Here is a 25,633-nt window from a genome sequence, read left to right on the forward strand (position 1 = left end):
TGAAGTGAATGCTATACTGAGACAGACCTCAATTTGTAATTATAGTAAACTGGATGATATACCCGCCATTGCTTGGCTCTAACTCAGTTAGTTTTGGTTTTTCTTCATTAAATCATTGCTATGGGGTAGGGATAGGGATAGGGATGAGGGGTTCAGTATGCAGGCTGCCCTCAGCCCTCTCTCACCCCAGCAGGTTGGAGCCAGGTGAGAAGCGCCTCTCTATGGCTGCTGTAGCCTCAGTGGGCACAGCCAGGGAGGAGTGCGTGTTCCCCGACAGGGGCACAAGCAGACACAGAAGCTCTCAAATACACAGTAGATAGCTGCCCCTTTTCCTGCCTCTGCCGCCTAATGCCCCAGTGGGGTTACAGCTGTCCTGGTCTCAACCTGGGCGCTTGCTGCCCCCATATGTTCATTGCATAGCACATCCCACTTTTTTCTGAGAAACACTCTTCTTCCAGGCACATCCCATTGTCCTGGCACACCCGAACCTTTATCTTGCTTTAAGTTACGGTAAAAGGAAGCTGCATACCAAATTTGGTGGCACTGGCTCTTGTGGTTTAGGAGGAGTTCTTGAACAAACAGACACGCTCACAGACAGACTCAAATATATAGTAGATAAGGTAGCTATATTATCTTAATATTATCAGAAAGACAGTGTCTGGCAAACACACAGATGTAAACAGCTTTTTTCCTTGTTTCTAGAGGTAGGCCCATTATATTGAAAAGATGATTATTTAATAACTATGCCTGGAAAATCCTAACCTTGCATAATATTAAATTGGAGTACATATTCCCAAAAGGAAATGTAGGGTATTGTTTGTGAGGGTTGAGGCAAGTGTGGTAGATACTTTGTCTTGCTGGTTATTTGGAAGATCCCAGAGTTTGCTAATTTTACAAGGTTCCCTTGCAAATAATCTTTGCTTTGTTATATTTATGTCAAGTGGGAGTGCCCCTTATCTGTTTTATTTAAATAATGCCAGATGATATGAGAAAAATCCACATTAAAATTAACTGGTTTTTAACCTTGTGAGATGTAAGATTAAACGTCTTGAGGCTTTGATCCGTGTAAATCTCTGAATATCTTTTCTTTTATCTCGTGCACTATAATTTTAGTAAAAATGCAAACTTTGCTTGTTACTGTTGTACTAGCATAGTGGTTTTTATAAATGTGAATATAGCAAATGCCTTGATATTTCAGTGCTTTGTAGTTGCCCGCGGCTACAGTATGGTATAAATTCCTTTGTCCAAGCATTCATATTGTGTGCACTGAATAACAATTCTGTTTTAAAATACTGGGTTTAAATTTTTGTAATGGTGGTTTGTTACTTATTTGTATTACTCTAGCAGTTTATTTTTTTTGTGTGGGGCTTGTCCACCCTTTTGTGGCATGTTTGTGTGTGGGTGGGTAGATTTGCATTTGTTTTGAACTGAAGTAATTTATACCTATTGATTTTGAAACTGGACAACCATCGGTAGGAGATAGTTTGTGTAGACACTAGGCAGAGAATTCAACCGATATGAGGAAAGTCATATTAGTGCAACTTCTCTGTAAGGACAGAATTCACCACTGCCAAAACCAAAAGGGGAGGGGGGGAGAAGTGCATTTTCGCTTATTTACATGGTGTATAGTATATAGTCAGTTTCTTGGCCTCAGTTTTGTGGTTGATCATTTTCCTTTGCATGAGCATTTTACAGGCCATGGGAAGAAAACGCTTAAGAGAAAAAAAGTACAGATTGTCTAGGGGGTTAGGAATAGTGTATTACCTGAAATGGGTTCATTTCTAAATTGACTAGATTACAAGATGATGTCTTTCATTTAACTAACTTCAGCACTTACTGACTAATGTCAGCACTTAATCTAGCACTTTGTCGATCCTCAATTTCCCTGTATTCAAGGAAAAAAAAAATCTAGCACTGAATTCTGGGGAATATATGAATACATGAAGAAAGGAGCCAGTGCACACCAAGTTCTAAAAATCTAAGGCTGCCAAAATTTTCAGCTCTATAAACCCAGTATCTCCAGCTAATGTTAGTTAGTTTATCAGGTTAATAAATATTCTGCATTGGAGTTTAAGTATAAAGAAAGTATTTGTCAAAATGGCTGGTCAGTTTCCCAGTTCCGCCAGTGCAGGGCAGCCAGGAGCCAGGCTGCCACTTAGTACCTAGCTCCCTGCTGCTTGGGGACTTGGGAAACGACCAGTGGTGGGCTGGTCAGTTTCCTGGCTGCTTCTCCTGGCCTTCCCGCAGCTGTCAGCCTGACAAGGGTGCTGCTGGGGGATGGCCAGGAGAAGGCTTTTAACTTGCTTAGCTGCCTGTGGCTGCCAGAGTACACCCCCCACACACCAGGTACTTCTCCCCGGTAGCCAGACACCCTATCCCCTACATCCCTCCCCCCAAAACTACTGGCGACTCACCACTGCCCCAAGCCTGTGGCATTACCCTGCATCCTGCCTCCACCATGCTTCTCACACCAAGTGGTGGGGCATGTGTGCAGAGGGGTGGAGGGTGCTCCATATGTTTGGCTCTAACGAGCCTCTTTGCCACACTATGCTGTCCAGTTTGCCACATGTGGCAAATGGACAGTGTTGGACAATTCTGCCTTAGAGCACATGCAGAGCAAATTGGCTCTGCTCCATCACCTACTGCTGATGCTGAGAGTTTGTCATATGACATAGCATATGACAGGGTATATTTCTGTTTTTGGCTTCTCCTTTAGAGGTAAAGTTAACACCTTTTAAGTGATTAGGTAGAGCCACTTAAGTTGAGATAATTTACATGTTTATAAGGAAATTCTCTTCTCTAAATCATTGATATCCCATGCTTAAAAAGGTTGGTTCACTTTTTGAGTGTAAGTGCAATTCAGGATCTACTTCAGACTGAAATGAACTTGCCCTGACTCCTTCTCAGAGGCTCTGCCCATAGTTCAACCCTTCCCTGAGGTCCCATTCTGTTCACTCCATCTTCCCTCTCTCCCCCATCTTGAGTCAGTTTCACAGGGCTGGGGTGGGTGGTTGGGATGCAGGGGGCGTATTGAGCCAAGGAGTTTGGAGTGGGAGCTCTGGCCTGAGCCTGGGATAAGAGGTTGGATGCAGGAGGAGCTTCAGGATGTAGACTTTGGGAGGGGCTTCAGAATGTAGGAGGATCTCAGGGCTGAGGCAGAGATTTGAGGTGTTGGAGGGGGTTCTGTGTTGTGGTAGGGGTTCAGGATGCGGTCTCCAACTGGGCACCATTTACCTCAGACATCTCCGTGGTAGTGGCACAGTGGGGCTAAGACAGGCTCACCCCTGCCCTGTGCCACTCCCAAAATCAACCAGAATGTATAGCAGTGGGTCCTGAGTGGCATGAGGAGAATGTGGCTCCATATGCTGCCCCCCGCCCCCACATCTGTAGGCACTACCCCCACACTTCCCATTGGCACTGGCTCCCTGTTCCAATGAAGGCTGTGGGAGTGGTGCCTGCAGGCAAGGGCAACATGTGGAGAACCCTGGCTCTGCCTCCTGCAGGTGCCACAGGGACTTGCCAGCCACTTGCAGAAATGTCTCAAGGGGGAATCTGGCCAAGTTCCACTGTGCTGCTATCAACCAGTTTCATGATTTGGCTGCAGGAGGTATGGGGTGAGTACCTGGTTCCTGGGTGGGGTGGTGCCTGGCTTGGACGAAGGGGACACAGTGCCTGGGTGAGCATGTGGCGGTCCATTTAGTTGCTTTTGGACACTGCACATGGATGGAAAAAAATCGGAGGAAATAAATTTTTGTGGAGTGTACCAGTATTGAGGTAATGTACAAATATATACCACTTGTTGTAAGCAAAAACTTAAATGTAATATATTTATGGAAATTACCATAGGGATAATTACTTCAGTCATGACAGATTAGGCATTTTAGAACTCACTACAGGTTGAACCTCTCTAGTCCAGCTCCCTCGGGACCCGACTGGTTGCAAGCCAGAGAATTTGCCAAACCACGAGAGGTCATTATTGTTTAGCAGAATTACCAACACTTCCACTGCTTACTGGGCTCTTAGGTGACATTCCCTGGCACAGAACACTGAGAATACGTCTGTACTAGACGTAGAAGTCGACTGCCAGTATTCTATTTTATTTACGCCAATTGCATAACTAAAATCGACTTATTAACAGTTGACTTCAATTTTTTCAGGCGTAAGGGGCTGGCGACTGAGGGGGTTTTTGCCGGCAGAGGCATATCTATATGGCTTGTTTACTATTGGTAGCAGCTTTTGCCTGCAACACAATCTTGCAAATCTACACAAATGAACCATGTGATTATGCTAATGAGCAGCCATTTGCGGTTGTGAGACTGCTTATTAGCATGAAGCTGCCAGCATTACTGCTCCATGTAGACCCTACCCTAATGTCTCAACTAACAATTTTAGCTTGGTATTCAGTGTGCATTACCATGTGTTGCTTGATAATTTTATAAACATTTGCTTGTGTAGGTTTTTATTTTTTCTGTGCACTCAAGAAACTTCATTGAAAACAGGTTTAAGTTTCATTTTGCATTTAAAATGGAGATTCAATCACTTAAGTGGAAAATACAGCATCACTAAAGTCACAGCATTTATTCTTTGAGTAAAAATTCAGTATTTTTGAGCGTTTACAAGTTCCTTTTGTTCAACATTATTTAAAGGCTGGATAAACATCAGTGTTTTTAGAAAAAAATAAAAATTGGGTTTATTTAAATTGGATATTTTATTTTGCAATTTAATGTTTTTTCTTTTTTAAAAACAAACCTGTTTAAAATAATGCAAAATATGTTGAGGCCTAAATTTATTATGGCCTCTTAAAACCAAAAATAAATACACTGAATCCATGACTGGCGCTCTGTCAAAATCTTTGAGCTAAGTGCTGCTTTTCTGCATAAAAATTAAGGAAATAAATCTAACCTTTGAGATAAAGCTTTTAAAACATGGCACAGTAGGTCATTTATTGTATTTTTTTTTTTTTTTTTTTTTTTGGGTGAAAGGAGGGACAAGGGCTGTGCTGCTGGATACTCATAACTGGCAAAATCATCACAAAGTCAGAATGTGGCCTCAAATGCCAGGAGATGCTATCATGTTTTTCATCAGGATTATCTATTGAGGCCACCGGGTGTTGGGGAGGGGGTGGGAAGGAAGAGGAGGGTCTCATACTTCTATTTTATAGCTTTTTCCCTACCTAAGCTCTGATTTTCTTAGTTCCCAAATTATGAATATTTGACTCCCTGTATCATGGGAATGTACTCCCTGACTCAAAGAAGAGAACTGGTCTGCTCAGTTACTACCAGCCCATGTTTTGGGATATGTTTTTGAAGTCTCTGTTCTGTTGAATGTGCACAGACATACAAAACAGGAATATATTACTATTTAAATGTCTTGTGAGCAAAAAAAAAAAAAAAAAAAGCTGCGGTTCAAAGGGTGTGGGTTACATAAGCAGAATTTTTTTTTTAGTTTTTCTTGCGTTAATCATTGGGTATGGCAGGGGAGTTATGTAACAAGGGGAAAAGGAGCAGTGTGAGCAACCAGAAAGGAGCATCATTGATGTCAAATCAGAATACTATTGGAAGAAAGAACAATGTCCTTCAGAGAGTAGCCTCTAATTTTGTTTTTAACACCTCGGGACTGGGAAGAAGAAAAACTGATCTGCCTACAGATCCTAAAAAGATTCTGTTAAGGAATATTTTCAAGAAAATGTTTGTGCCTTTGAGTAAATGTAAATATTGCAACAAAGAGAGGCAATATTTGTCTGCCAGACTGAAATGACATTATGAAGAATGTTCTTCAGAAGGCAGTGGCTTTGAAGATGCTGAAATGCATCTCTGAACAATCTGGGTCAACTGGTTAGTAAGGATATTTTTGTACTATTATGGACTGTCTACTGTTTACACTACTAAATGATAGCCTAGATTGTCATAGATTTTTGTTTTGGGTGGATTACTTATGAATTTCAGAATGTTTAAGTTTAAAATATAATTGGTGTGTTTGTGGAGTACTAGCTACTATTTTTGCTGTTATGGCTATATTTATCAGATAGTTTTATTAGTCAACATAATCAAACATGCTAGATGAAAATTTCTTATTAAAATTAAAGTTTTAATTGGCAATTTATGAACATGTAAATGTTTTTTTTGTCCTAACTGGGTTGTTGATAGAGATAGGGACTTAAATAGACTTTTAATTCTCACGATTTATTTAGTTTCCTATAAAACATGACAGAATAAATTGATATAATTTAAGTACTAGATTTAAGAAATTTCGAAGAAGAAAATGAACAAATATGCAAATATCTGCAAGGGGGAATCTTTGATTTACAATGTCAACTTTAAAGAAATGGTTGATTAAATCTCACAGAACTAGCAACTTTATTTTTGTAACAGTCTTTGTTTCTGGATACTGTTTAGACTTATGTGATTATGAATGCCCACTATCTCTTCATGTCCACAGCTACTGGTACCACCAGCAGCATTGAAAGTAAGCATATGTCAAACAGGAACCTACTTGTATCCAAACAAAACAAAACCCCAAACCATTCATCATACAGTATAACTATGTGTGAATTCATCAGGACCAGGAAAATCCATCAAGACTCCTTAGGTGAACCAAGCAATCTTTTAATCTCTGAAACAAGTTCTCTTTTTCATCATCTTCAGTGGAAGCATTTCATTGACATAGTTTAGTCTTTATGACTGGGGTATCCCACTCCCAGAAAAGTAGGTGTCACTGTAAAATTGATTGGTATGGCATATGAGAGTGAAATTGAACAGTATGCAAAAAACATTGACAGGGCACTCCTTAATCTGTGTTGATGGCTGGAACAGTGTGTATACAACAATCCAGTACTTTGTGCCTGTGTGTAGTCTGTTTTACAGAAACAGTTGGTAAGCTGTGTTGGCATTACCTGATGTAAAATTTATGTGAAGTATCAATATAAATGTAACAAAATGTAAGCAAGCAAGCATGTGGTGCATTATTCTGTCACAGATATTGCAGCAAATGTAGCAAAGATGAGAAGAAACTAAGATGATAGTGAAGGGAATCCCTAACTTTTATAATATGTGGATGCAGTGCTTGTTTGAAGTCTTTTTTTTTTTTTTTTTTTTTTTTTTTTAATAAAGCCAAAAGCTTACACACAACTTCAGGGGAAAAAAGAAGAATGTTGAAATTGTAGAGTGCTTTGGTAACCACCACTTTGCTTTGCTTCACCAGAGAGAGCAGGAAGATCCAAACTAATTCTCCTCCAAGATAGTAACGGAGAGGTAGCTGTGTTAATCTGTACTCCAACAAAACAGAGCAGCAGAAATGTAGCACTTTAAGAACTAACAAAATGATTTATTAGGTGATGAGCTTTCATGGGACAGACCCACTTCATCAGATCAATTTCGTTTCCAATACAGACTGACATTTATAAGTACAGAGGACCAAAAAAAATTGCAATAAAAACTGACAAATCAAATAGGATTGAAGGAAGGGGGTGAGAGATGGGGGGATGTTAATTGTCCTGTCTGAGATAATTGCCAGCATCAAAGGAAGGGGAGCAGTTCTTGTAATGTGTGAGGTAATTGATGTCTCTGTTCATACCACGTTTTAATGTGTCAAATTTGAGTTTGTACTCTAGTCACAAATCTCTCACTCTAATCTGTTAAATTCTTTGTATTCCAGGACACAATTCTCAGGTCTTTAACAGAATGGCCCATTGCACTGACGTGCTCACTAACTGGCTTATGTGTATTGAGTTTCTTGTTGTCTGCTTTGTGTCCATTAATTCTCTGGTGAAGGTTTTACTCTGTCCAATGTACATAGTGTGAAGGAATTGTTGGCACATAATAGCATATATAATGTTGCTGGAAGTGCACGAGAATGTGCCTTTTATCTTGTAACTAGCATGGTTAGATACAGTAATGGTATCCACAGAAGAAGTATGTGGACAAAGTTGGCAGTGGAGTTTGTTGCAAGGAAAAGTTCCTGGATTAGTATTACTGTGGTATAGCCTGTGATTACTGGTGAGAATCTTCTTGCAGGTTAGGAGGTTGTCTGTTGGAAAGGATAGGCCTGTCACATTGAGCCTTCTGTGGAGTGTAACACCCTGATCCAGAATAGGTTATAGGTTTTTAATTATGCGTTGCAGGGGTTTAAGTTGGGGGCTATAGGTGATGACAAGTGGTGTTCTGTTGTTGATCTTCTGTGGCCTATCTTGAAGTAGCTGGTTTCTGTGTATTAGTCTGGCCCTATCAATTTATTTGTTTTTTACTTCTCCTGGTGGGTAATTCCGTTTTATAAATGCTTGGTGTAGAGGTCTTGTAGTTTTCGGTCTCTTTCAGCAGATGTGATTGTATCTAAGGTCTTGGATCGTGTGGTGTGAGCTGGGGGGAAGCTGGAGGCATGTAGGTAAATGTAGCTGTCAGTGGGTTTTCAGTTGAGAGTGGTGTCGATGTGGCCATCAGTGGTTTGTGCTTCCCTTCCTTTGATGCTCATAATTATCTCAGACAGGACAATTAACATACACCAATGCACTTACTTCAATCCTATTTGATTTGTCAGTTTTTATTGCAATTTTTTTTGGTCCTCTGTACTTATAAATGTCAGTTTGTATTGGAAATGAAATTGATCTGATGAAATGGGTCTGTTCCATGAAAACTCATCACTGAATAAATCATTTTGTTAGTTTTTAAAGTGCTACATTTCTCCTCCAAGATGTACATTGGAAATCAGTGATTGACTTTTGAGCTGTTTTTTTTTTAAAGATCTGACCAATTCTTGTGGTCATTTGTGAAGATTATGACCACACAGATGGAACTGTCGCACCATGACAGTCAACCTCAGATTAAAGAGAAATGTGAAGGATATTCTGAATATACTGAAAATTATTTGCATAGTCCTGGATAAATTGCAGAAAGATTGCCACTTTGTTGATTCTGTTGCAGTTTGGAAAGAACTTCAGGATACATTGAAAAAATAAATACCCAATAACAAAGTTGTGTTGCAGACTGTAAAGAAACAGATGGATCAAGCACTTACGCCTCACTTTCTTGCCAGTATTTTCAACCCAGAATAGATGCTAGATGCTAAAGACAATGCAACTATGACATGCATGTCCATGCCTGCTGACAGGGGTGGGGTGGGGTGAGGGGGTATAGAAGATAAAGGGCAGTTGCCCTGGGGCTCGGCATTTCAACAGTGGCAGCGGGAGCTCTGAGCCCCTTTGAATTGTCAGCAGCGCTGATTGGCCACTCTGTGCAGCTCTGAAACAAAGGGAGAGACCATACCACAGACTGGCACTGCGGGCTGACTTTCCTAGGCCCAAACCCTTCCAAGGGCACAGAGCCAGACCTCTCTTCTAGCTTACCTTGGTACCACGGTGGCTGTTAGCCCTGGAGAGCATGACAGAGGCCCCTCAGTCATACCAGCTGTAATAAATCACTTGGCTGGAGATCAGCCATTTGAGCAGTACATGTTTGCAAATGACTTTTATTTTTTAAAGTCACAGCCTGAGCACTGGTGGAAGTCAGTAACTTAACACTTGCACAGAGTTTGTTGAACTGTTAAACCAGCTTCCAGTAGCCACCTTTGGCCGGCACAGAGGGGGCAAAAAAATTAACTCAAGTTGAGTTGAAAAAACAGTTTAATTGATTACGTACAGTTAATCTGTTTGATAAATTAATTGTAGATGTGAAACATTTTGATAAAAATGTTTATGTATCAAGCACAATTAAGGTTATTTTGATTAATAAAAATACATGTGCTGTTTTGTGTTAAATTCCAGTTACCACCCTAATGCTTTTGACACAACTAATGAGCAAAATATTTATTATTTTCTACCATACCAAAAATATACAGTTAGTAAGAATTTGACAATATTAAAATATCTAATTGCTTAAATAAATGGGTTATATAGGGTACCATTTTAGGTCACAAAAAGGTATTCCATATGTAGTATCAAGATGATTTAAGAACATAAGCATGTCCATTCTAGCTTAGACCAAAAGTCCATCTAGCCTGTCTTCCACCAGTTCCGGGTACCTCTATCACTCAGTCTGAGCTTTCAGGAAACAGGCTAGGGACACCATCCCTGCCCATCCTGGCTAATAGCCCTTGATGGACATATCCTCCATTAATTATCTAGTTCTTTTTTTGAACCCTGTTAATAGTTTGTCCTTTATAATGTCCTCTGGCAAAGTTCCGCAGGTTGATTCTGCATGGTGGTAAGAGCTACTTTTTTGTTTTAAACCTGCTGCTTATTAATTTCATATGGGATGTGTCTACACTAGCTCCCTACTTAGAAGGGGAGCATGGTAAGTAGGGTGTTGGGAGATTATTAATGAAGTGCTGTGGTGCATATGCAGCACTTCATTAAGCTAATTCTCCCTCAGCAACTTCAAAGTGTTAAACTTTGAAGTGCCAGCTCACGCGTAGCCGCAGCTAAACAGACGGTTTCAATTTCCCCTGCATTGATCGTCTGGTCAGGGAAGAAAGTCCTTGCTTGCAGCTTTCTGAACAGAACAGTGTTCAGAGAGATGCATGTATCATGCATGTTTTTGGACTAGCCTGGATTAATGTCCATGAAATTCCCACGGTGGTTCCTAAGCACCTGGAGAACCATGGAGAATACCCTTCTGATAACGTATTTGGAAGCTAAGTGGTCTGGTGCTGGAATTGGAGTGTGTGTGTCATGTAAGATATTTGTAATATTTGTTGTGATGCATGGGAGTGCAGTGTTTGTGATGCTTGTGGGCAGTGTTCCCTCTGTTTTTTTTCCATCTGTGGTGCAATAAATTTTATGTGCTTCGAGGCAAGTGCGGATGTGCACGGCAAATAAACACACGTTACCCACTGTGGGTGGCTGTCAGTGCTCTGCTAATCACCTGGATAGCACTCAGATTTCACTTCTGCAACCTCCCAAGCACTCAGTTTACAGGGAACACTGGTAGTGAATGAGCCATATGATGCAGTTAATACAGACATGCCTTTTGCTTTGCTGGGATGAGCTTGCTTGCTTTTGTGTAATGGAATAAAGATTGCTTTCAAATCCAAGAATTTCATTCCTAAAAGGAACAAGTGTAGACGACACACGCAGCATGGCACATCTGCACTTTGTGGGGCGAAGGGAAGAATTGAGGGCTACGCATGTTTACAGATTTGTGTATGTCTAGTATCATGTTCAGCCTTGCCATCAGAAGTGCTGTGCAGTGGCTGCGGCAGGTCTGCAGGGTAAACTGCACAGGCATGGAGGTTGAGTGCATTGGATACCTATGTAAGTTGGCAGGTCTGAGCGGTGAAGGGGCATGTGTGGAGTGCAGGACTGAGGACAGCATGCCAGCTAAAATGTGTTGGTGGTGACAAGTGCGCATGTAAAGCAGTTTTGGGACACCAGCTGGGGGAGAGTGGGGTATGTGGAGCTATTCCTTTTCCAGTGCTAGCCGCACATGCAGCATGTCAGCTTGATGTTCCATAAAAATGTCTAACAGCTGCTCCATGGATTCATTCTGGTGCTCAGTGTTCTTCTTCTGTTCCTTCCTCTCGTTGTCCCTCCACTCCTTCAGTTCTTTTTCAGCAGCAGTCTGAAGCATAACATCATGCAAAAGGTCCTATTTATTGTTCTGAGCCCACTTCCTTACTCTGCAGAGCTGTTCATTTAAAAAAAAAAAAAGGCTGGAATCCCAAGGTTATATCTGTTCAGCCAAAATGCAGCATTTTACAGAGGGACCGTTGCTAACACTTGATCAGGGGCAGCAGAGAGGAGCCAGGTTGCTGCCTGGTTCTTGGGTACCTGACAACTGCTCCTGTCAGGGGCGGCAGCCAAGAGTCAGGCTGCCACCCTTGACAGGAGCACTTTCCCTGCTCCTGTTGGGGTGGCAGTCACGTTAACCTGAGATACATGCAACTTGAGTGTGTGTGTCTTGGAGTTTTACTGTAACATAGAAGAGTGCAGCCCTTGATCACTGCCAAATTCTTGGCGTGGCCCCCTCATCAAAAAATTATTGCCTGGCCCTGCACTAAACAGAGCAGTGACACTGATGATTTTAAACTTAAGTATTGTTCACATACCTATCTTTAAGTGGCTGTCTGAGGGTGCACACACACACAAGACTTCCAAAATAGTGAGATAATTACTGGAACACAGGAATTCATTGTTTCAGGGCTTTGCTGTAGTCTGTATATGTATGTCTTGGGGAGAGCCAACACTGGGGGCTGGCTACTATCAATAATATTTACACATTTTCCATAGTCGGTGTTCATCCTGGGAGATATCTCTAGGGTGAGCAAGAAAGCTAAGGGAGGGTCTTCTACAAAATTGCAGCTTCTGTCCCCACCCTTAGTAGGCTTGCCTGCTTGTAGCAGTCTCTCCCCTCTGCCCCCCCATCCCAGTGAGATCTGTAAGACCAATTTCTGTGAAGTGAGAAGGTCCATCAGTACCCTGTTCTACCTCTCTGACTAGGCATATGGCAGTATTAGCACCACACAGAACCAGTCTGTTTTCCAGAATCCTTCAGCCCCCAGCAGTTCACTTCAGCACTTCTGAAAACTAAAGCTACTTATCCTCTGCAGTTTGCGCTTTCCCATCCCCTGACTGCTGCTATTGGCTCGCTTCCTTCCAGATAGAAAAGATCTCTTCACTGCATGCATCTGGGGATGGACAGGTGTCTTCTGGCTCTGGGTCCTCCTCCTCCTTGGCATTGTCCTCAACAATTTCTTTTCTCAGTCCATTTTAGGATGGTCCCTGACCCTCTGGAGTATCCATGGGTGCTTTGTAGTGGAGGTAGTGCAGACCCAAATATTTCATTTAGGTCTGCGTAGAATTGGCAGTTGCTGAGTGCAACACCACTGAGACAGTTTGCCTTCTTCGCACTCTGGTAGGTATTCTGCCGGTCTTTCACTTTGACCCTGCAGTGTAAACTGTTCCTGGCCCCATTTGGTCGTCATGCATCGTGTTGTGGAGTGAGCATGGAGTTAACGTGCAAAATGATCTGGGGAAATGGTCCAAAATAAATAGAATGCAATTCAATGAGCACAAATGCAAAGTACTATATATAGGAAAGAACAGTCAGCTGTACACATTAAAGTATAAAAGAACTGCATAGGAGGTGGTACTGTGTTGAAAAGGATCTGGGGTCATAGTAGACCACATTGTTACATCTGAGTAAACACTATGACACTGTTGCAAAAAACTCAAACACTATTCTGGAATATATTAGAATGAGCGTTGTAAGACAGAAACTAGAAGTAAGTCTTCAGCTCCACTCCATGCTCTTTAGGCCTCAACTGGTGTATTGTGTCCAATTCTGGATGCCACGTTTCAGGAAATGTGGCCAGATTGGAAAAAGTCTAGAGAAGAACAGCTAAAATGATTAAATGTCTAAAAAACATGACTGGTGAACCAAGACTGAAAATGTGGGTTGGTTTAGTTTGGAAAACAAGATTTGAAAGGGTACATATCTGTTTTCAAGTACATAATAGGTTGTTACAAGGAGAAGGGAGAAGAATTGTTCTCCTTAACTTCTGAGGATAGGCTAAGAAGTAGTGGTCTTAGATTGCAGCAAGGGAGATTTAAGTTGGACTTTATGAACAGCTTCCTGTCAGGATTGTTAATAAATTGCCTAAGGAGGTTGTGAAGTCTTCATCATTGGAGATTTTTAAGCGCACCTTAGACAAACACATCTGTTAAGGACTTTCTTCGTAATACCATGGACTAGATGATCTCTTGAGGTCCATTCCAGTTCTGATTTTGCAGTTTGTATATGGTTGATATGAACAGATTATAATGGGACAAATCATTTTGCTCATCTGTCCACTTTTAGTAATAAGACAAGATCTCATGTCCTCTCAATTTTGTGCTTTTATGCATTATATGCTAGAGTTCCTTCTTCAGAACAGCAAGACTGTGCTGCAGTGAGATTTTACTTGGGAATATTTTCCCCCATTTGGTGTTAGACATTCTGGAAAATATACAAGGCTCTGAGTTTCTTGAAAAGTTTAGTATCCTTTCTGGCCCCTCCATAATTTGGAAAATTAGTTGGCAGAGGTGTCTTTCAAGCTTTGCGGTCTGTATGAATAAGAGCTATGTATCATTAGAGAAAGGGAAGTGTACTTACCTAGAATTCAGATTCTCTGAAAGTATATCTTAATTTGATTCCTTTTTGCCTTCCTCTTACAGTTTAAACTTTATCTGCTTAAACAAGATCATTTGAGGAGCTTATTAGAGGACTGAAGCTAAACATTTTAGAGGGCTTGTAGGCATTGGCAGCTGATCTGTGCTTTTCATATAAACAAGTGTTTTATTTGGTCCAAAAGATTTGTAAGCTGGGGAGATTCCCACCTATGTCATGCTAAAAGCAAAACTCAGAAGAATAGGAATCAGTTGAATTATATTGTCAGAGAAGGCAAATAACAGTGAGGTAGTTTCCCCTTCTGTCACAAGCCCTGACATTAGGGGGCTATGATCTAAACTAAAGGCACTACTATAATTATACACTAGCATCCTTCTCTTTAATTTTCCTTTGTTACAACTTTGAGAGCTTGAAGCATCTAAAAGTGGATAAAGTGCTAGATGTGTAAACTATACAGAACAATCCTGAACTTGGATCATGATTGTGGGGTGCGAGAAGACATTGTAACGGTCGAGAGTGCAGTCCGACCCCTCTGTGAATCCTCAGGAGAATCTAAACAGACCGGTCTGTGCAAGGTGAAAAGCTGCAAAATAACTGCCATGGGAACGACTGCAGAACAAGGCGCGCTTGCCAAGATTTCAAGGCTACGCTGGCAGTAGGCCACAAGAGAGAGTGATAAGAAATGCATAGGCAATTTTAGGCAATCTTATGTTAATGAGTTCAGCTTTATCAGCTAGTGTTTGGAGGCCTGTTACAGAGCCTCTCCCCAAGCGAAGCTCTGATGCGTTGGGTTTTCCCCCCACTGGTGACTGCGGCGTCTCCGGGGCTCCTGTTGCGGGTGTCACGAACTGTCAATAAACCAAATATAGCACTCGCCTTCTGGGTGCAGCCTCTTTTCTGGGGAACCCGAGCCTGGTTGGCTACAATGATGGACCTGCCAAACGAGGCTCTTCAATCTTTAAACTATATAATTCTCTCAAAAGTAAATGCTTTTTATGTGGTTTTCAAGTTTATGTGAAGGAATGCTCTATCAACCTCAGTTTATTCCGTAGATTGTATTTGGTTTAATCTTGATGCCTAATATTGTACTATTGTACACTCCCTCCCCAAGTTCCCCTTGACCAGATGTCTGGTTGATGGTGCTTAGTAACTGTTCAGTTGGAAGTTAGACTATTCATGTAGATTTTTATTTGTGATTCATTCGAAATGTTTCATCTCCTAATAGTAGAGCAGGTTGTGTACTTCTCTTCTACATCAGTTCAGGTTGAGTAGAGACTTGTCCATGTATTCAGATTTTCTGATCTACAGTAATGCTCTTTTTGAACAGCCAAGATGACTTACAGGATTTTGGAGTTACTAGGGAAGTGCTCGCTAGTGATTACAACCATCATTTTCAGACTGGGCTGCACAGAGCTAGTCTGTCAAAGTTCTTTCAGTCCTTTTTTTCAAGATGCGAGTTTTATTATGACTAATAATGCTTTTTCAGTCTGTGATAAAATGACTTGAAAGTGCTAATGTCCCATGTTCTTGGTCTGGCTTCTTTATGAAATCAGTTCCCTGGTTCTGGAGATTATGGTAGATCTACCACTTCCCACCCCACCCCCCATTCAAACTTCTTGTCACTGCTTCCTTGTGCAAGAGGACGTAGTGGTCCCTCTCCAGCTGTAGTGTATCCCGGAGTAATATCAGACATTAATCTGCAGAAGGTTAAGAAGGTGGATATTTATTGAATGTCAAAACAAAAAAAAGCAGTCAAGTAGCACTTTATTAGGTGATGAGCTTCCGTGGGACAGACATACTTCTTCAGACCATGGCCATACCAGAGCAGACTCAATATTTAAGACACAGAGAACCAAAAACAGTGATCAGGGTGGACAAATCAGAAAAAAAATTATCAAGGTGAACAAATCAGAGAGTAGGGGGGCAGTAGTGGGGGGGGAGAGTCAAGAATTAGATAACCTAATTAGAATATATAAATCTTGACTCTCCCCCCTGCTTCTGCCCCTCTACTCTCTGATTTGCTCACCTTGATCATTTTTTTTCTGATTTGTCCACCTTGATTACTGTTTTTGGTTCTCTGTGTCTTAAATATTGAGTCTGTTCTGGTATGGCCATGGTCTGAAGAAGTGAGTCTGTCCCACGAAAGCTCATCACCTAATAAAGTATTTTGTTAGTCTTTAAAGTGCTACTTGACTGCTTTTTTGTTTTGATAGTATACAGAGTAGCATGGCTCCCTCTCTCTTACTATTTATTGAATGTGCTATAGCTGCTGTTAAACAATTTGTGCCTACAATTTGGCATCATGGAAGAATAATCTCGGGCCAAGGCACTGCACTAGTAATTGGGAGATCAGGTTTACTTCCTAATTTGACCGCAACATTGAACTAGTCATTCACTCTTTGTGCTTTAATTCACAGCCTATAAAAGGGAAGCAATACTTCCCTAAATCTAAGAGGTTTTGAGAATGAATAAATTAAGATTATGATGGACTCAGTTATACAACATTGAAAACTATATAAATATGTAGCTTTACAATTTGCTGAAGTTCGTTTAATGGTACGTTATTACTAAAATTTTCCTTTGAAACATGAGGGTGTCCACTTCATGTGCACAGGCAATTTATTCTGGGAACTTAAATATGCATATTGTGGTTGTAGGTGCAAGTCAAATCTGAACTCTTTGAAGAAAAATGGGTTAGATCTTTATCCAAAATCAGGAAAAATAAACAGGGTACCTATTACTTTTGGTAAAGTACGTGGTGAATGCTTGTTTTTCTGAATCATATCGACCAATTATCTGTTTCTCTTGCAGAACCCTGTGATAACTTGAGGGAGATTCTCCAAAATGTGGCCAAATTACAAGGTGTTTCAAATATGAGAAAGCTAGGCCACTTGAATAATTTTACTAAGGTAAGAACTTATGTGATACATCTTGTTTAATGGTTATATTTCTTAATGATTATTTTGTTTATACTGTGCCAGACATTTGCTAGGAGCCACACAATAGTCCCTGACTCAAAGACCTTTCTGTGTAGAGTTTAGATGTGACACCAGGGTGAGAGACAGCAAACAAGCTCAAGAATTCGTTAACTTATCTCTTGGTGGCTAAATTTTGGTTTTGTTTAATTCAATCATGGACTTTGTGGCGGAATTATTTTAATGGAAATTTGACTGGCATATGAACAAAGTAGGATAGGTTTGGGAAGGGACTGGAGCTCCATGGAAAAGGCATTGGAGGCCTAGAGAGTGTTTCCTGAGATCTGGGTGAAAGTGAATGGAAACTAATTCAGATACAGGTAGAAAATGTGTATCTTTAGCATAAGGAAAAAAAATCTACAGAGCAATGGCTAGCCTGTAGAACAGCTCAGAGAAGAGTTCTGTGGCTTGGTCTTATCAGGAGGCAAGAAATATTTCAAAAGCATAATTTGGGTAGACCAGAAAGGAGTAGGTTAGGTACCCCACTATTTGCTCTTGGTTCACAAGGGACTGATTTACAGTTTTGTCATTTGAGTACAGATGACTGGTGCTCAAACTGCCAACATAATGAATGGTGTATAAATACCTTGGTAGTATGTTAAAGCCTGATTTTGTATGGGTATTGTCTAATGAAAAGTTTAAAATGTAACTAATGTCTCTCTTGGTCAGACTAATCCCTTTCTAGTCCCATTGATTTCCTACTTAGCATCTGACGAAGCGAGTCTTTGCCCACAAAAGCTTATGCTCCAAAATAACTGTTAGTCTATAAGGTGCCACAGGACTTTGTGTTGTTTTTGAAGATACGGATTAACTTGGCTACCTCTTTGATACTTAGTCATTGTACTTCAAAACTCTAGTTTCTTCTTTGAGTGTCCCCGTGGGTGCTCCACATTAGGTGTCGGGCTCGCCCGGCGCCGCAGATCGGATCTTCCAAGCAGTTTCTGCCGGACCGCGCATGCGCCGGTGCGTGCCGCTCCCTTGCGCGTTCCTGGCCACGTGCGCGATCCGGTCCCCGCCAGTTCCTCTTAACCGCTGTCGGCTGCAGACGGAATCCGACTAGGCTACGGCCAAGTTAGCGTATTCGCGTATTCAATGGTTTTAACTGTTTTTCTTTAAAGTTTTCAAGTTCTTAGTCTACTGTTAAGTTGGCCAGTTGTTATTTTCAAAAGAAACAACAAGCGGGACAGCATTCAGTCCAGTCCTAGTAACAAGCGGAGCACCGGAGGCCAGGAGCCTAGGGCCATTAGCCTTCCTGCCGCAGCAGGCTATCGGAGAGGGGGAAAACAGCACAGAGAAGGTGCTAAGTACCCCATTAACAACTAAACGACTCACCAACAATGTCCTCTTCAGGATTCAAGAAATGTGAGTCTTGCCGAGAGGCAATGCCAGCGTCTGATGGGCACAGTCACTGCATAAGGTGCCTTGGGGAGTCCCATGTCACGCAGAAATGCTCCTTCTGTGCAAAATTAACAGCCAGAGCAAGGAAGGACAGGGAGATGCGGCTTAAAATGCTGCTCTTTGACAAGGCCCTCCAGCCAGACGTGCCGGAGCGGCCGCAGCAGGAGGGACCCTCCGGGGCCCATAAGAGGAAAGCTGCCTCCCTCACCCCATCAGCACAAAAACGGGGGAAAGTCTCCCCAGCCCGATCCCTGCCAGCAGCAACAGCGAGCGGGACGGGAGGAGCGCACAGCCCCCAGCCGCAGCAACAGCTGATCGGCGGCGGCACGGAGAGCCACGTGGAGGCGGCTCAGCCTCCGATAATCAAACAGCCGCCCCGCCCCGCAGGCAGGGCAGCGGCTAAACAAGCGCCGGTACCGGCGGCACTGCAGGCAGCGGCACCGACCCCCGGGGAACCGGCGGTGCAGAGCGCGCAGGCACGCAGCCTGCAGGCACTGGAGGACACCGCCCATGCGGCACCACCCATAAGCGTGCCGAGCGCGGTGCGGACGGGGCCGAGGTCCCATACACGTCAGGGGGCGGAGCTACCCCCTCAAGGGAGGGGGAAGGCTGCACACAAAACAAGGCACCGCAGCCCCTCTCCAGACAGGGCTGCAGAGTTGCTTTCTCTCAGCCCTCCGCTCATGCTGCAGACTCCAGCTAGAGGGCAGGGGTCCCCCCTAGCCTACCCGGAGCCCCCGTCTCCATTTTTACAACCAGCCTCACCCTGGCTGGGACCACCTTCACCCTTCCTGGGGTTTGAGCCGCTGGAGTACTATCACAAATCACTCTCTCCAGTGTCCCAGGTCTCTCGATGATCTCGCTCCCCCAGTCGCAGAGGGTATGCACCAAGGGAGTGGTCCAGGTCACCTTCCCAAGAACAGTGCCCATTCTGCCATGGTCGCCCCTATCACGCGGGGCATAGACACTACCGGCAGTCTACCAGGGAAAGATCCCCACAGACGGTCCTGTATCCCCGAGGGCAATCGCGAACGGGGACAGAGACTCAAGTATCTCAGGGGGAACTGGTTATGGAACCCCGAGATTTTCCCTTGCAAGCTTCCAGCGAGCGGATGTACCATCACCAACAGGAACCGGAAGGGTCCAGAGAGGCGTACCCTAGTGGTTCCTTGCTCTCGTCCCCGGACAAGGCTACGGCCCCGGGGGACGTCCATCCTCCGGACGATCTCAAACAGTTTCAAGAGCTGTTTAAGAGGGTGGCCTTCACGCATGGCATCCAGACAGCAGAGGTGCAAGAGAAACACCATAAGCTCCTCAAAAATCTGAGACCTCCAGCCTCCTCCAAAATAGCAATACCGCTTTATGAAGCAATCTTGGAGTCCGCCACTATGATATGGCAGACCCCCCGCGACTATTCCGCCTGTCCACAAGAGAGCGGATAAGAAATACTTTGTGCCGGCGAAGGGCATGGAGTTCCTGTTCAGCCACCTACAGCCAAATTCCTTGGTGCAGTCGTCGCAACAAAGATCAAAGACATCTCAATTCAAGACAGGGGGAACAGACAAAGATGCCAAGAAGCTAGAGCTGTTCGGCAGAAAGGTCTACTCCTCCTCCACTCTACTGTTGCGAATGGCAAATTACGCAGCACATCTAGCGAACCATAATTTCGATAACTACACTAGGTTAACCTCCCTCATGGACTCGCTTCCAGAGGACAAGAAACCGGTGCTCAAGGCCATCGTGCAAGAAGGCTACGCGGCCTCGAGGATGGGAGTTCAGATCGCCCTGGATGTTGCGGACACAGCAGCACGCTCCACAGCTACGGCAGAGGTGATGCAAAGGGAGTCCTGGCTCCAGACCTTCCGGTATACCGAGGGATCTGCAGGCAAAGATAGTCGATCTTCCCTTCGACTCTCAGAAGCTGTTTGCTGAATCAACTGACTCGGTCCTTCATTCCAGTAAAGATTCAAGAGCCACACTTAGGACCCTGGGGATTTACACCCCTTCATACAGAAAGAAAAAGTACTACCCTCAACAAAGACGGTACCAGTACCAGCAACAGCGTCCCCAGTACCACAGGGGTTACGAGCAAGGGTGACGACAACAGCACCAGCAGTACAGAACTCCCAGGCGATGTTCCCAACAGAGCCGTGCGTCCTTGGGGCAGGGCCAAAGGCCACAAGTTTGACACACAGATCCAGGGCTGCGCCATCACTACCATCGCACAAGGTCATCCGAAGCGGTTATTCCACCATCGCCTCCGACCATTCTACGACCAGTGGCAAAGGATCACCACAGACAAATGGGTGCTGGAGATCATAGCCACGGGGTACGCCATCCCCTTCCAGTCGCTCCCACCGCCACGACCTCCACCCAGGCCCCACCTCCAGGAGGCCTCCCATGTAGCGAGGCTCAAGCAGGAGGTAGACCATCTCATGCTTATAGGGGCAGTGGAAAGAGTGCCGGAGCAACTGCAAGGGAAAGGGTTCTACTCGAGGTACTTCCTCACGGAGAAAAAGACAGGAGGCTGGAGGCCCATCTTAGATCTTCGAGGCCTCAACCGGTACCTGCGCAAGCAACGCTTTCGGATGATCACAATCGCCTCCATCCTTACGGCACTAGACGATGGAGATTGGTTTGCAGCCCTCGACTTACAAGACGCGTATTTTCACATAACTATCCATCCGGCTCACAGACGATTCCTCCGGTTCATGGTAGGCAAAGAACATTTTCAATACAAGGTCCTACCGTTTGACCTCTCCTCGGCCCCCAGGGTCTTCACCAAGACCTTGGCAGTGGTGTCAGCCTACCTGCACAGACAGGGGGTATTTATATTCCCGTATCTGGATGACTGCCTACTCACAGGGGCCTCGAAGGAGGAGGTACTACGCATGATACGCGTCACAGCAGGCACGTTCTCTTCGCTCGGCCTGGTTATCAATCTGGCAAAATCAAAGATAGACCCCACACAGGACATAGAGTTCACAGGGGCACGCATAAATTCTATTACAGCGAGAGTGTATCTACCAGAGACACGCTTTCGGGCCATCGGCTCCCTCGTGCAAGTCCTCACCTTCAGCCCTACGGTGCCAGTTCTGATGTGCTTAGAGCTGCTGGGCCACATGGCAGCAGCGACATTCGTAGTACAGAACGCCAGGTTACACATGCACAGCATGCAACACTGGCTGGCGAGCGTATACAAACCGGTAGCACACACCGTTCACAGGGTGGTGTCGCCCACAACAGAGGTGCGCAAATCCCTGCAATGGTGGGTAAACCCCAAGAACGTGCTAACAGGGGTACCCTTCCACCAACCACAAATATCGGTTTTTCTTACTACAGATGCCTCCCTCATAGGATGGGGAGCACACATGGGCGAAGAGGTGACGCAAGGGCTGTGGTCCTCCACGGAGCAGTCACTGCACATAAATATACTGGAGCTCAGAGCAGTGTTCAACGCCTGCAGACACTTTCAAGACCATATACAAGGCAAAGTAGTCGGGATCAGTACAGACAATACCTCCACCATGTTTTATATAAATCGGCAAGGAGGAGCTCGGTCCCGTGCCTTATGCGCGGAAGCAGTCCGATTGTGGAACTGGTGCATCGCCAACAATATAACCTTGAAAGCCTCATACTTACTAGGCGCTCACAATGTGAAGGCAGACCAGCTGAGCAGGCGTTTCGCACTCACGCACGAGTGGCAGATCCGTCCCGATCTGCTACGACCGATTTTTCACGCATGGGGTTTTCCCCAGATAGACCTGTTTGCTACTCAACACAACAAGAAGTGCCCACAATTCTGCTCCAGGGCAGGACTGGGACGGGGGTCCCTGGGGGACGCATTCGCGATCTCCTGGAGGGGCCCCCTGCTTTACGCTTTTCCTCCCACAGTGCTGATCCACAAAGTCTTGCAGAAAGCCAGGAGGGAAGGAGCCCGAATGATCCTGATAGTCCCAACGTGGGATCGACAGCAATGGTTCCCCCTACTCCTGTGCATGTCGGACCGTCCACCGATGCCCCTTCCGGTGGCACCGGATTTGCTCACGCAAGCCCAGGGGTCCATAGTGCATCCGCACCCCCAAGGCCTGCAACTACGAGCATGGTTAATCCATGGCTCAGCTCCCTAGAGAGCACATGCATGGAGGAAGTGCAACAAGTCCTAGAAAGTAGCAGGAGGACTTCCACCAGGAAGACCTACAAGCAGAAATGGACTCGCTTCACGGCATGGTGTTCTACCAAACAGCTAGCCCCCCTTTCGGTGCCTATACCTGTAATATTAGAGTATTTACTGGACCTCAAGAGAGGAGGACTCTCACTATCCTCGTTAAAGGTCCACCTTGCCGCCATTTCGGCGTTCAGACACGAGGAGGAAGGGCACACGGTGTTCGCCCATCCCATGATTACCAGGTTCCTCAAAGGGTTGGTAAACCTATACCCCCCTCGGAAACCGCTTTCACCTTCGTGGAACTTGGACCTGGTGCTTAATGCGCTAACGGGACCAGCGTTCGAGCCTTTGGCCACGGTTTCCCTCCGCCTCCTTAGGATAAAGACGACCTTTCTTCTCACAATCACGTCAGCTCGCAGGGTGAGCGAGCTTGCGGCAGTTATGGCAACACCACCCTGCACTGTTTTTTCCAAGGAGGCGGTAACCATATGGCTGCATCCAGCCTTTGTTCCTAAAGTTTCTTCTGAGTTTCATATTAACGAACCTATTGTTTTACCCTCGTTTTATCCAAAGCCTCATAACTCTAACAAAGAGGCGCGCCTACACCTCCTGGACGTGAGGAGGGCGCTAGCCTTCTATATAGACAGGACCAAGTCCTTCCGGAAAACGGATAGACTCCTAGTCTCTCTCACTCCCAAATCGAAAGGAGAAGGTCTTTCTTCGCAGAGAATCTCGAAGCACATCGTATCCTGCATAAAAGTGTGCTACGAACTCAAAAATACTCCTTTACTAGCCACGCCCAGGGCTCATTCCACTAGGACGGTGGCTGCATCAACAGCCTTTTTCAAGGGCGTTGTGCTAAAAGACATTTGCAGAGCGGTGACCTGGTCATCCTATGACACCTTCGCCAAACATTACGCCCTTCACAGGGTATTCCAAGAGGATACACATCTCTCGACAGCGGTTCTCTCGGGGACAAGCTGAACATAATCCGATTACCCACCTCCTATCTTGGGTTACTGCTGGGTAGTCACCTAATGTGGAGCACCCACGGGGACACTCGAAGAAGAAAGAAAGGCTACTCACCGTAGTAACGGTGGTTCTTCGAGATGTGTCCCCGTGGGTGCTCCACTACCCGCCCATCCTCCCCGCTTCGGATCTCTGTTTAGTGTTTTGCAGGAGCATCAGAGGCGGTTGGTCAAGGAACTGGCGGGGGACCGGATCGCGCACGTGGCCAGGAGCGCGCAAGGGAGCGGTGCGCACCGGCGCATGCGCGGTCCGGCAGAAACTGCTTGGGAGATCCGATTTGCGGCGCCGGGCGAGCCCGACACCTATTGTGGAGCACCCACGGGGACACATCTCGAAGAACCACCGTTACTACAGTGAGTAACCTTTCTTTTAAAGGGGTGTTCATATGGGCTTGAAAAAATAGCTTCCTGACTGCAAATTTCAGATGACTGAAATTTCATTCAGAAATCTGTGATGGAAAGGTTCATACAGGTAAGTTCTCAGTTGTTCTACATTAAGTTCTTTTCTTTTTTTTTTAAAAAAAAAAAGTGATAAAAGGGAATGAATAGGCATTATGACTGTAAAATGGTAACATTCATATTTCACCTTATGTATATTGCAGTCATTAAGTTCCAGCTACGGGTGTGCATGGGGGTGAGCAATCAGGCACAGCATCCCACCCTGCATCTCGATCAGCAGTGGCACAGAACTCCTCTGAGATGGGCAGAGTAAACTCCTTGACATTGGGATTGCTGAGGGAGGGAGAGCGAGCCACTCCTCTATCTGCCCTGAGGCCAGGGAACAGCCAGCTCCACCTGTGGTGACCTTGAAGCCTTCTTTCGCTGCCTCTTGTCTAAAGGAATACTTCCAGCACACCTATGAACAACAGTCTGACTCTCTAAACCCTCCCCCCCACCAACAACAAAAGAAGAAGAATTCTATGTGGACTCCCTCTGACGGTTGTAGTGAAAGTCTGGATTTCTATGCACAATGCTTCCGCAACTGTGCTCAGACATCTTACACTCCTATAATGAGCGTGGGAGATGACTTCTCTTCCTGCCCTGGAGCCAAGGGGGAATGGAAGGAGAGCCAGTTCTTCTGGGGAGAAGGGAAGGGTAGGGCCAGGGGCAGCTCCTCTGGCTGTAGGAGGCACAGAAAGTGGCTCCTCTCTCCTCGCACCAAAAAAAAGGCTGATTTTTATTCCTGTACACATTCCTATTCCAGCTACTAGGTTGTCAAATCTGCTTCATTCTCATGCAGAGCTTTTAGACTGCATAGAAGACATCAGACTCCTGTAAACCTTTCTAGAAGCCAATCTAAACTCTTTGAAGTGTGCATTCTTGAAATAGAAACTTGAATTAAATTCCTTTGAGGGCCTGAACTGTGCGTCAGTGCTGTTGACGTCATTACAGTCCAGCAGATCCCCTTCACCCATGGGTCAGACCAGGTTCCTTCAGAATTTCTTGAAGTCCAAATTCATGAAGTGAATTTTTAAAGTTACATTCATTACAGCAAGAGTGCCTCTTACCAGAATGAAGTTGCATCTACCAGCGTATTAAACGCAGAAGCTGCTAACTGAGAGCAGTCATACTTTGTGCCACTGAAAAAGCTTTCTTTTCCAGGCAACTCTGAACCAAACCTCTGGATACCCCTTCATGCAAGTTTAGCGTTTAAAAAGACTTTGGAGAGTCTGCAGTGCATGCTGAAATTGTTGTCCCTTTGGGATGATCCTTGACCATTTTTGTCCAGACTTCCTTTTCAGAAGTCTGTCCTGAACTAGTTAGCACATCCAGAGCTCTTTATAACACACACATCAAATTTCTTCTTTATTCACAGCAATTTTTTGAAGTCAGCTAAACAGAAAAGCCAGATAACACCCTTCCAGCTCATCATAATTCAGATAAAAATCCCTATTGCTGCATCCCATGAACAAATTGCGCCTTCTCCCATTCCGATGAATTTGGAACAATGTAATGGAGGCTACATAA

At 44.5% G+C, this 25,633-nt stretch overlaps 1 protein-coding gene across 1 annotated transcript in view; it reads left to right on the plus strand.

The window, feature by feature from the left end:
* The window catches only part of RICTOR (RPTOR independent companion of MTOR complex 2), a 155,923-nt gene that overhangs the window by 16,431 nt on the left and 113,859 nt on the right, over positions 1 to 25,633 (plus strand). The window contains exon 3 of the mRNA XM_074995627.1: positions 16,908 to 17,005. Coding sequence (XP_074851728.1) covers positions 16,908 to 17,005 — 98 coding nt within the window. The remainder of the gene's footprint in view (positions 1 to 16,907; positions 17,006 to 25,633) is intronic.

Source organism: Carettochelys insculpta, chromosome 5 (assembly GCF_033958435.1).
Source record: "Carettochelys insculpta isolate YL-2023 chromosome 5, ASM3395843v1, whole genome shotgun sequence".
NCBI lineage: Eukaryota > Metazoa > Chordata > Testudines > Carettochelyidae > Carettochelys > Carettochelys insculpta.